The 12575-nt window shown below is 33.4% G+C and overlaps 1 protein-coding gene across 3 annotated transcripts in view; it reads left to right on the top strand.

The window, feature by feature from the left end:
* Stim (stromal interaction molecule) overlaps positions 1 to 6839 on the top strand; it is a 56151-nt gene extending 49312 nt beyond the window's left edge. For 2 of the 3 annotated variants that reach the window (XM_068766888.1, XM_068766887.1), the window contains exons 12-14: positions 2375 to 2468; positions 3201 to 3377; positions 4035 to 6839. In XM_068766888.1, coding sequence (XP_068622989.1) covers positions 2375 to 2468; positions 3201 to 3377; positions 4035 to 4419 — 656 coding nt within the window. In that variant the 3' untranslated portion in view covers positions 4420 to 6839. Of the gene's footprint in view, positions 1 to 2374; positions 2469 to 3200; positions 3382 to 4034 lie in introns of those variants that run through there. The other variant, XM_068766889.1, reaches the window with a different exon arrangement.
* The last annotated feature ends 5736 nt before the right edge of the window (positions 6840 to 12575 follow it).

The raw sequence follows: 12575 nt of genomic DNA, 5'->3' as shown, positions 1-12575 counted from the left end.
GTAAAGATCAAATCTTTTAATAACAATAATGTTACCTAAAATTTCATTACCAAAAATAATACAATTTTTATTTTCTTAAATTATTCAAATTGTAAATATGTTTTAAAAGTACACCTGTTTCAAGTATGTTATTTCGTTAAAATAATGAATAATTTATATGTTATATGTATCGAACATGGACACAGAAAATTTTGCGTGTCAATAATATGCTTTTCCATTTCATTTTACTTAATGTTTGACTTAACACTACATTTTATACTTAAACTTCATACAGGAAATTTTAACATAAATGTTAACATAAAAAGTAGTAAGATTAACAATTCTATACACTAGGATTCCAGTTAACTTGATTCAGTTTAACATGCACAGTAGAAGTTTACCTGTCTATTTTAAATGATCATAACATTATTAATATTTATGTAATTAAAAAAAAAAACACTTTTTAAAACCTACCATAATTTTTTTTTAATAATTTAGTTGCAGTAAGCTACATCAGCGGGACATAATTTCAACAACTCTTTTTATTTAAACGCTTTTTGTAGTTGTGTAGTGCTCAAATTGATTACAAATTAGAATTACAATTTAAGGTACTTAAGTTTTTAAAACAATTTATTTTAGTACAAATGGAATACACTATTTTTTGTTGTAACAACACCGCATCTATTTTAACTGGTAATAAAATAATGATGATATATTTACCTGTATCAGGCTGCTACTTATAATTTCAAAATGTTTACGTTAGAAAATCATAAAGATAATAAAAACGACTTTGTTTAGTTATAATGTTCAATTACTGCTAATACATATTTACATGAAAAAATGTTCCTGATATAGATCTGTAATGTTTTTCTTGTTAAAGTTTATATTTATTGAATGTCAAATGTGATACAAAAATGTTATGCCAGTTTTGATTTCTTTTAATCTGGAAGTATCTTCGATATGTGTTATTTTTAGTATTAAAAATTTCTAATGTTATTACATGACATTGGCTGTCTCCTGTCAAAAGTATTCGCGCCAAAACTTAAATTTTATTATAACTAGAAAATGTGGATTTTTTTAATTTAAATTGTTATAAGATGAAATGTTATGTATCACATTTATAAAATAAATATTTTTCTATCGCAAACGATGTTATCACAATCGGTACGAAGCTTTCAGGCTCTTTGTGCGATTTTATTTTTGTCATACTTCATGTATGCGAATAAAATTGCACACATCCTAGTGAAACTTATACCATGTTTCACTTAAACATACCACTCGACAAGTTGCCAAAAGCATGTATGAATTGTTAAAATAAATGTCTGCTTTTTAATGTGGGTACAGGCTATGTTTTCATTTGCATGTTCTATGACAAATTAGAGCAGTTCATTGACTTTACTTTTAAAAGCAGAATGTTTGCCATGTACATTGCCATCTTGTATTGTATTTCACACACTTCATCGTAGATAACCATTATCATTTTAAAGCCATTATGATTTGATTAATTTATTTGTGTATATCCCATACTCACCTTATTTTTACTTATTCCAATATTTTTTTTATTTTATAGTATTTACGATTTAGCCAGTTCTCTTTTGCACGTTTGAAAGCTTTTGACGATTGTGATATTGTTTTATTTCTCCTGCCTATAGCTTCCCAGTGTTGCAAATATTAATAGACTAGAGCTGCTTTATAATGGCAACATTCCTACTGTACAGGTAAGATATTATAAAGTATTAAAAACATTGCTTGTTACCTACGATTATTAATAGTGATAATAATTTATCTAGTAATGCAAAAAGGAAATAACTCATACATGCTTTTGGTTCAAGATAACAAAACTAAAAATGATGTAAAATGTGCAACAAGGGTATATAGTTTATTGAATGTGTATATTTCATTATTTTATAACATTAAATTAACCTTATAAGTGGATTTTTGTATAAGATACGTATGTATTTTTTATTTATTAATTAAGATATAAGTCGGTGTCCCTTAAATCAACGTCATATTGAAAGCCGGTGATGTATGTAGTGGGTAACCTCAAAAAATAATTTAAAATGTATGTTTGTATTAATATCTACATACATTTTAAAATAATTAATGTTAAGCACCCGTGATATTTTTTCAATTAATATGGCTACAAATCTTCACTTTTTAGTTGTTTTATTACCATGTTTCTTGAAACTTGAAAGGAAGTATAATATTTTTATCTAACTTTACTCAAAAATATTCTTACATTTATCTGTAACTAATCTTGTTGTAATAAAATGTAGTATTATAATATTGGCAAGCGATATCAAAAATAAAATATGTTTTCTGCTTGACGTTGATTTATAGGATAGCTTGTATAAATTTTGTATGAATTGACACATGAGTTATCTGTACTTTACAGTGGCTGATAATTTAGCATGGCGTGAAGACTCCTCAGGAAGCGAGGAACATGAAGCACCCCATTATCCTTTAGACCTGAGGCTTGCTGAAGCCAGGTGAGACTTGTTAAATTAAATACTTCTGTTTTTGTAGTATGGGGTGCTTATTGAAGAGTTTTTCATCAGAGAATTGCACGTTTAAATGAAAATGAGAGTGGTAATGTAACTCCATTTCTTAATGAAAAATGTTAATTTCTTCTAAAATGTTTTAGTTAATAGTTTTGTAAAAAGGTATCATAGGAATTTCTTTTTCTTGTAGTCCATTAAAGATTGGTATAGTTGCAACCAATTCAGTTTAAGTTCGCTATGCTAAATGCGTATAGAGAGTTATTGATGAAATTCAATATCAGGGACCCTTGCTTGGGGTCTGTTCGCCTAAAAGACCTAAGAGTTTGAAGTACCTAATCAGTGGGTCTTCTGAGGCCCTAGTGAGAATGGATGTAAATATGTACCTCCAGAGCCATACAGTAACATTTGTTCAGACCAAAAATTCATTGAAAATATGTATAGCTTGCGTCAAATTTACGATCCAGTCTGAAGTTCTTCCGCGCTCTGTTACTCTAATTGCATGTAATTTGCTCTTGCGACTTATTATTGTTATATAAGTTATCTGTATGTTTTAAAAGTATTAAAATTTAGTGGGAGTACAACTAAACAAATATTAACATCTTTTATTATTTTTTTTAACTATAATTATTACTATTCTATGTACTATGTACTTCTTAAGACTGGCAACCAAGCAGTTTAGTTTTATTTACCGAACCCTGGTTTTTGTATTGTAATAAATAGGTTGCAACTTGAAGAACGTCTAGCACAAGAAGCACGTGAGAGGCGGTCAGAGGACAAACGGGAGGAGGACAGGAAGGTAGTCTACGAGAGGCCGCGGGGTTCGTACGGAGACGTGCGGAAAAGTCCGTTGGACGATAAGCGGAGGGAGCCAGTGCACTTTGTGCTTGGAGGTGACAAGTAAGTTGGCACAAATTTCTCATCATCATCTCAACGGTAGGTCGCCCACTACTTGATTTAGGCCTCTCTCATAGCTTTGCAATAGGATCACATATTGTTAGTGTTGGAATGTTATTTTTTTATATGACAGATCACTGTTGTTTTGTTTGCATTCACAGAATTCGCTTAATTAGCCTAAACATCATTTTAGGTAATTCAGCTTCGGAGTCTGGACTAGAACCGTTACAATATTCCACCACATAGGTGTTAAGTGTTCAAACATAGCACATATTTTTTTATTATTATCTCTTTCATTTATAATGATTCCAAGTGTATATGTGTTTGGTGTAAGCCACTGTGGACGTTGGCTGCAGATGAGTTTACACGGGTCATTTCCTCCTGGATTAAAGGCGCATATATTTTTAGATTGTTTAGATCAATATGAAGTCTCTCTTTTAAAATTAAAACAGGGACTACTGATTTGCCTTCCAATTGCAAAGTTTATTATAAAAAAAACTTAATACTGAAAAAAAAAACACTGTTAAATATTTAAACCTGTTCAAAAAGATTACTATAACTCATTAATGTTTGGGCCTTAAATATGATTTCGGTCGCGAGTATTTAAAACCTAAAAGGTTAAAAAATATGTTCCGAAATTTAATGAAATTACTAATGCAGTGTCAACTGGACGGGCGAAGATCTTACTCGGGCGATTCATTCGCAATCGCAACCACAGCTCCGCGCGTCCATGCGCAGCGTGGCCGGCGTCCCCCTCCCGCCTCCGCGCCGCCCGCTTTCCTCGGGTCAGATCGTCCGCTCTCGTAGCACTGACGTGGTGGCCGGCAACCTGGATGATCCACGACCTCCCCCAAGGAACCCATTCACTCGGCAGAAGCCTTTACCCGAGAACAGCCAGAGCTACGACGGCGCCACTCCCTCCAGCAACACTCCTCCTGAAGAAGAATCCACCGACTCTTCATTAATGGACGACGAGGGAATCCCGAAACCCAGGAAACGACGAATTCACCTTCCTTTCGGTAAAAAAGCCAAAACACCCGCGTGACACGAGTCGAATGTTCGAGAATTGATGCCCAGCCTATACCGCAAGCGGCTTTAGGGACATTGTTAGTGCAGCGAATGTCGGGTCAGATTCTAGCCCTTCCACGGTTTACCTGTCTGCTATTTATTGACTGAGTGTAACTTGTAAGTAGCTCAAAATAATCCCCCTCGTTGCTGATATTTTTCCCTACGCACGTTTGATTCTGCACATCCTGTATAATATTTAATTTTGAAAATTTAGTACTTAAACTTGAATTTTAATTCATGAATTGCCACCAAATGTTTGACAATTTTGGTAAAAATATTATTAATTAATATGAAATGCAGTTAAGTCGATTGAGAAAATTTATAATTTTTTTCTAAATATTTTTGCGTGGATTTTATATATATATAAAATAGTTTCCGAATTCTTGTTCAATGTCTCTTTAAACAATTGTTGTGAAAAAAACATTAAAATCTACTATTTTATACAAATATACTATTTATTACAATATTTTTATTGAATGTATATATTTGAATGCAATAATTATACAGTTGTTATATTCTTTTTATGGCGATCTTATCTTCCAACTCACATTTAATAATGGAGATGTGTAATTATTATTAGCAAATAACAAAAAGCAATTTTTAGCAATAAGAAAAAATATGTCATAATTAAGTCTCTCAAAAAACGTTTTTATGAAACGCAACTTAGCAAAATTTAGATAAGTAAAAGAGATTACATGTAAGCACTACACTCAAACCTGTTCGTGTGCTATTTTATTTTATGTGCATGAAAATTTTAAACTGGAACATAATTAACTAAGTTATCAATAAGTACTTATTCTCTTTTGATGTTGTTGCTGTTAGCCTTTTACAATTTCATCGGAGTTGTGTTTCCGGAACGAAAGGATCCGTGAACTTAAAAATATCAATAAGTTAAATAGGCAGGATCTTATATATCTTGGCTATGGAGACATAAAAGCGTCTAGTGAAAAAGTAGAAAAGATTACCGGGTAACTGAAAAAATATTAAACATATTAAAAAATAGTAAAATAGTATAAAAAAAGTTTACTGTAGAAGAAAATGGTTATGCTATTTAAGCAATTCTTAGTAATTTCGTAAGGTTCAAAACCTTTTAACGCGGTCCCTATTCACCGCATGGAAAACACTTTTTGATTTTGTTACGAAATCTATTTGTTAACGTTACTCGTGAAGTTTTGTTCATTTTTTATGCGGTCTATATCCACTGCACATAAACAGGTTCCAGTGCAGATGCTATGTAAGTACCTAATAAAATTGATTTGATTACCAATTAAATAAACGTGTCAAAAAGCCGTCAAAATCTATGAAGAGTTATGACACTTTTATTTATTGTGATCATAACTTGGTATTTACAACTATACTTCCGTTGGCTCAAATAAAAAAAAAAGAAATCTAAATCGCCAGGTTTTTAATACATTTAAAGAATATTTCATCAATCATCGTTATACCCATTTGTATAAAATGTTCATCGTAATAAAAACTTATGAAACATATACTTAAATTTAGTGCAATACACATTGTGTAACAATAATTATTGTGTAATGTATGAAATGGTCTGACAAACGAATTAGTTGCTTAAATTAAATATATTGATAACAATAGAAATGATCAGATATCGTGAATTCGATTGCACACTACCTAAAGTGGTTTTTGATAATGTATGGAGATGTCTTCCATGTATTATGTACTGATATATATATTGATAGATCCATGGGATGTTTTAGATTCAAAAATAGGTTTCATAACAACCCAACACCTGATCTTTATTATTTAAACCGTAGGACAGGCACTGCTTAGGCCTCCCCATAGATTTCCAATAGGACTGGTTGAACCTGCATCCAGTGTCTTCCGATGACTTAATCAAGGTCTGGTCAACCTTGTAGGTGGAAACCCTTTGCTTCGCTTTCAGGTCTACTGTCTTTACACCAGAAACTCAGGGCCCTGCCACCTCAGCATTAAGTAAATAAGTATCAGAATGTCCAATCTCTGATCATTAATTATCACTGGAGTGTTGTAATATTTTTGGGTAATCGCCGAATGAGTTAAATATTCCCGTATCATATCGCGTCATTCCCTTTTTCGTATATTTATGATAGCGATATAGATTGCCCGTTAGCTGATGTATGTATTAGATTAATTTTAAGGGATTTTGGTGCTAAATGAACGTATTTAGACTGAAAAACAACGCCGTGAAAATAGTTTCTCAATAACTTATTTAAAGTTCCCGCAATGTTTTGTATTGATTGTAATACTTCCAATTCTCTTTTTACACAGTTGATAAGTTCTTTAGCACGCAATAGGCGTATAAAAATACATGTGACAAATGGTAAAATTTGAAATGTGTTCCACAAAAAAAATCGTGTAATATGTAAAAATTAAATAATTTTACAGAAAACCTTGCAAAAAAATAACGATGAAATCAATGTTGTATAAAGCGAAAACAGCTAAATATTATAACAAAAACTTTTTTTGAAGAAGTAGGGACGTGAAAATTCAATACATAAGTGCAAATTAAAATTTAGAATTAAATTTTAGAATAAAAATCGATTTTGCAAATATTCATCGCTAATTTCGATACATCAAATATGCAGATATCTCACATTGCAGAACTTCTTATTTCTCCAATTGTATTTTATAGCTTAGATAAGTTTCTGTAAATTGTAGGGATACGTATTAAAAAACAATTCTGTAAAAAAGTGTATTCTTTGCTACCCGTAAACAGCGTCATTTCAATACGTGTAAAAAAGGATTGGACTGTATTATACTAGAAAATATGTTAAACAATAATATTGCAATCTGTCCAAACACAATTCCTATCACACATTGTTTATTTTATTGTACTTAAAACAATTTTTCGATAAAAAAAAATTTCTCGGGTAAAGTACAAAGTTTATAAATGAACGGTGTATTTGCTTAAAGGCGTTAAAACCTTAGCGGTTGTTAATTTGAAATAATAATCAGTTACAAAATTATTTTTAGTATCGAAGGGTATTTTTCACGATATATTTTGTAGAGCTTAGATCTGACCGTTGTGTAATGAAAAGACAAATCGTGATAAAATATTGTTATTTTGAAAGTCAATAAATTGGTTCTGAATACATTTTAGTATTTTTATTTACATTATAACGATAAGTTATTTTTAAAGAGAGCATGCGACCGGCATTCGTGCGGAAAGGATTTGCAGCAAACATCGGCTGAATTGTGTAATCTTTAAGTGTTCTGACAGCTTGGTATATATTATCATTTCAGCCGCAATTCATCCATTGATGGACATAGCCCTATTCGATTTCCAATAGGGCCTGTTGTACCCGTATGGCACTTCCGACGACAGTTATCTGTTCATTCTGAAGACGTCCATCGCTGCGCTTGCCGCTCTGTGGTCTCCATTATCCTAATTTAACCACTTGCGCTAAAAGACATGCGTGGCATGTGGAGATATTTTTGTCTCAAAATAGCAAACAATGTGTACAACACCTCGAGCATTTTTTTGCAAAAATGAGAAATAACTCGGTGCATACGTCGCCTAACAACGAGATTGTTTATTTCTCGAGATAGAGCTCGTGCACGACGTCGCAAATTTAAAACTTTATAATATTTTGTGCATAGCAATTAACACTTCGCCGTCCGCACGATTCGTAAAAATGGATTCGCTTAGCGCCAGTAGCGCTAATTCGGATCACTTGATTTGTCGCCGGCCGATATTGACATTATCGGGAGAGTATTGTTTAATTTAATAGTCTCAACATTAGTTCTCAGTCCTGTTTTCTTTCATGAAATATCGAAGACTAATAAGAAAATGTAAATAAATACAAAATGTGTCTTCTATGTATTTGTATTTTCTTTAGTGCTTAGTATTTCTTTTGTATGGTATGCAGCAGTCTCCAAGATGTAAGGCAACCCCACAAGATTTGCACATTATTTCTCTTTTTGGAAAATACATGACAGTTTCTTCGTTTCGGAAATAAGGACTATTTTGGTGCTGCTTTATGTCACCGGAAAGTGTGCCGATCGGATTATGATGAGACGCACGCGATGTAGTGGCAACTTCCTAGTTTTGCTCAGAAGTAGTACATGATCTTTTATCCGCGAATCGCACTTTCCATAAAAAATCGTGAAATCACCACTGTGCTGTTGTCGCCGGACGACATAGTGGAAAGTTTATTCGAAGCGCAAGTGATTAAATCCATTTTATTGTGCTATATGATGAATATTTTATGTTAGAGATCTCTTTATCCTGGAGGGATTTATGTTACCGGTAAAACTGTTCGATCGGATGTCGTCAAACTGGTAATTTCAGTCATGTCCGATGTCCAAATATTTTACGACGTATGTCCGTACATGAAAATATTTATTATATATGCATAATTCTAGCTAAGAATAGAATAAAACACCAAAATTAAGTTTTTAGATCATACTAATTACTACTGTGGCAACCGTGTTACTCTACGTCATCTAGCGAAGTTGCCGTGAACGAGGTCGGATGCAAAGCACAGAGCCGTGTGCGCAGGTGGCGAGCTTCGATGACGTAGATGCTCGCAAACATCGATCGTCCTAGTGAGAAGCTCGAGCACGGCGGCGAACGCATGTGTTTCTTACCGCGTGACCTATTAAAAATAGTCTATCATACCTCATAATCACAAAAGTGTTGATTACAAGTTCATGTCTGGCGAGTTATATTCTATAGCTATCCTACAACCAACATTCTAATTATGGTTGTGCCACTAACATGTCAGCTACGTGACTTGAAATATCATCTAAAATGTTTTTGTAATGATGAAATATAATCTAAAAATTTGTAATAAAACAGCAGAGTACGAGGGTCAAACTGAAAGTTCTTAGAAAATCAAAAACTAAGCATTCTAGCAAGTTATTAGTTTTATTATAACTTTTCAAAATAGCGTCCATTTACATCAATACATCGCTGCATTCGATGGAACCATTGAGAAAAGCACCTTGCCCACTCGGCCTTAGGGGTCTCTTCGAGGGCGTTTTGAAACGCAGCCACTGCTTCTTCGGCGTCCATAAAATGTTTTCCTCGAAGTTTTTCTTTTATTTTCGGGAATAAATAAAAATCGCAGGGTGCGAGGTCGGGGCTATACGGCGGGTGACCCAGTAATTCCACGTCTGAGGTCGCCAAATAGTCGATCGTTTGCCTGGCGGTGTGCGACGAGGCATTGTCGTGATGAAGGAGGATCCTGCTGCGAGGTCGTTTCTCTCGAACTTTTTCCAAGACAAGTGGCAAACAGTTGTTAGTGTACCACTCTGCATTAACCGTTTTCTGATCCTCTAAGACAACTGTCGCGTAATGACCTGTCTTTCCGAAGAACGAGGCCACCATCTTTTTTCCAACACTTCGACCTCTCTTCACTTTAGTTGGCAACTCTTCGGAAGGAAACACCCACTGAGCAGACTGTCTTTTGGTTTCCGGATCATAACAGTAAATCCAGCTTTCGTCACCCGTTAGTATGTCGAACACAGCATTTGAGTCACCTCCGTTAAATTTTTGGATCATTTCTCGGCACCAATCAACACGGCGGAGTTTTTGAGCCTCGGTCAAATTATGCGGTATCCAGCGGGCACAAAGCTTCCTGACCGCTAAATGTTCATGGAGGATTTTGTGCACTTGACTCATACCTATGCCTAGACTTGTCCGAATCTGCTGATAGGTGGTCACTCTTTTATCAGTCTCTATCATACGCCGCACAACACTGATATGTCTTCAGTCGTCGCTGTAGAAGGCGGTCCCTCACGCAAATCACCGGTGAGATTAGTTCGACCACGTTTGAATTCATTAAACCAGTTGTAAACTGTGGCACGAGATGGGGCTTCATCGTGAAAAGCCAATCGAAGTCTATCATAACTTTCTTGTTGACTTATATGACATCGAAAGTCATAAAAAATCATTGCACGAAAATTTTCTCGGCTTAAATTCATTCTGACGTGCACAGACAATTTTCAATTTGCCGCCAAATCGTAAAACAAATGACAAATGAATGAAATGTATACTCAATATTATTGGTAAAGAGTTCTATTTTCAAAATTTAAACTTATTTTTTTAATATAATGCTTTTAAGTTGCCAGTTCTAAAAACTTTCAGTTTGGCCCTCGTATCAAATCGAACAATTTATTGTATCAATAGTCTGGTCATGTGTCATCATGTCTCGGAGCAGCTGGTTTCCGCAATCAAGCGACACTGCGCGCATTTTGTATAGGTGCTTTGGCTTTTATTGTAGGCAACTTCTCAAAACCCAGCAGACCCTCGGCTGTCGTCGGCGATGACGGGGAAGTACCATATCTACGTGTTTGCTGTTCCAAAACCGAGGATATTGTTTGATATTCTTTTTCGCTCCATAGATTCTTTCTCAGCCTTGCGCCATTCTGACAAATCATCGCATCCCCGTGTCCTTCTAAATCTAAACAAAAAAAATAAGATCAAATTAAAAAGGTGCAATAATAAAAAAATACTTGTATAATAAGTGAATACCTCAGTTGGTGATGCATGTAAAAAATCAATCATGATTTTCAGTGAATAGGTGTGTAATGTCATCATGAACAAAACCCAATCTCTATAGTCATTTTTAGCGAGTCCCGCAAACTCAATGCATATTTTTGCAGAACTACTTTTCTGTTTTAAAATGTTAAGCCTTTTCAATGATCAGATTAAGGTTTTGTCAGTTCAACCACCCCCATTGATCGGAATAGTTTTAAGTGACAACCCATGAGAATTTGGAATAAACAATTAAAAGTCAAATTAAAAATAAACATTTAACAATGATTATCTTGCGCAACAGATCTAAACGAGGCTCTTAAAGTTCTCAACGAGCTTAGCAGCTAAGACGTTAAGTCTAAGAATCCTCAGGTGCCATCTCTGATCCAAACAACTTAGACAACATTTTGAAATATGCTTTCATTTATACTTAATAATAATGACTAATTCTTATTTCCTTAATATTTTTTATCTCCTAAAATTAATGCCTTAAGTTAACATACCTGCACATAAAAAGTTAATTCTGGAACATATTTTCTTAATCTCATAACCCGGCGAAACATTATTACATCGCAGTGTTTACCTGTAAAATAATAATAACACATTAAAATAGGAAAAATGCGAACATATGTGTAAAAAAAATTCCAATATGGCTCAGTTGGTGATGCATGTTGAACAGATCAATCATTTATTTCAGTATATTGGTGTTTAAGGTCATCATGTCAAAATTACCTTCGATTTAAAACCATGGCATAGTTTTGTTGATAAAAATATTAAAAATATGCTCGATGTGTCTACATTATTTCAATGATTCTATCATACTTGATTGACGTACCTTTATTTTTTACGTAGCGTGGGTAAGACATCGGATATAGAATTTCTTCCCGAAACTGCAGTCGCGTACTTATTCAGAATTAGATATTTTTAATTTACTCTAGTGTTCTGAAATATCTGCAAAAATTATATTTTTAAAAATTAAAATACGCATGAGATCAGAGTAATAATATTCAGTTTTAAATATACTCACCAGAATTGTTTTCTTACATGCCAGTATATATCCTTAACATGTACATATTAATGGTTCAATATTAATTTATATGAACTAGTGTTGTCCACAGAACAATTATAATTCTACCTTAGTTACAGTTTACATTCGACATCATTGGAACATATTATAAAAGGCACTACAATAATGTAAAGAATGCCAAAAAATGTCGATTTCAGTGGTCAAATTCAAGTATTAGTTTTTGTTTTCGTTCTACCGCCACTACAGTTTAGTGTCAAAAAAATTGTAGTTTATAATTTTTTAATGCAAAGCCAAATCGCGTGAAAGGATACGTGATTAACCTCAGAATATTAATTATCATAAATCTATATCAAGTTTTCAACAAGAAATTGCTAACTTGACAGTGTTCATCCAATTGATTAATTTTAAAATATTTTAGTGTTTCTGGTCATTCGATATTTATAACAAATAGTGCATTCAAGACAATATGATACTAAAAATTCAAAAAGACTTATTACAATTAACAATAAACGTAACATTAATTTTGATACAATTTTTAGTAAAAAAATAAGAAACTAAAGGTCTTGGAAACACAAATTACGCTTTCTTATAATTAATCTTACCAAAACAAGTACAATTGCTC

Source organism: Battus philenor, unplaced genomic scaffold (genome assembly GCF_028537555.1).
Source record: "Battus philenor isolate CCGP_79_NKW_IND1 unplaced genomic scaffold, ilBatPhil1.0.hap1 SCAF_22, whole genome shotgun sequence".
NCBI lineage: Eukaryota > Metazoa > Arthropoda > Insecta > Lepidoptera > Papilionidae > Battus > Battus philenor.
Note: the sequence above shows the minus strand (reverse complement) of the source record. Positions and strands in the feature narration are given on the sequence as shown.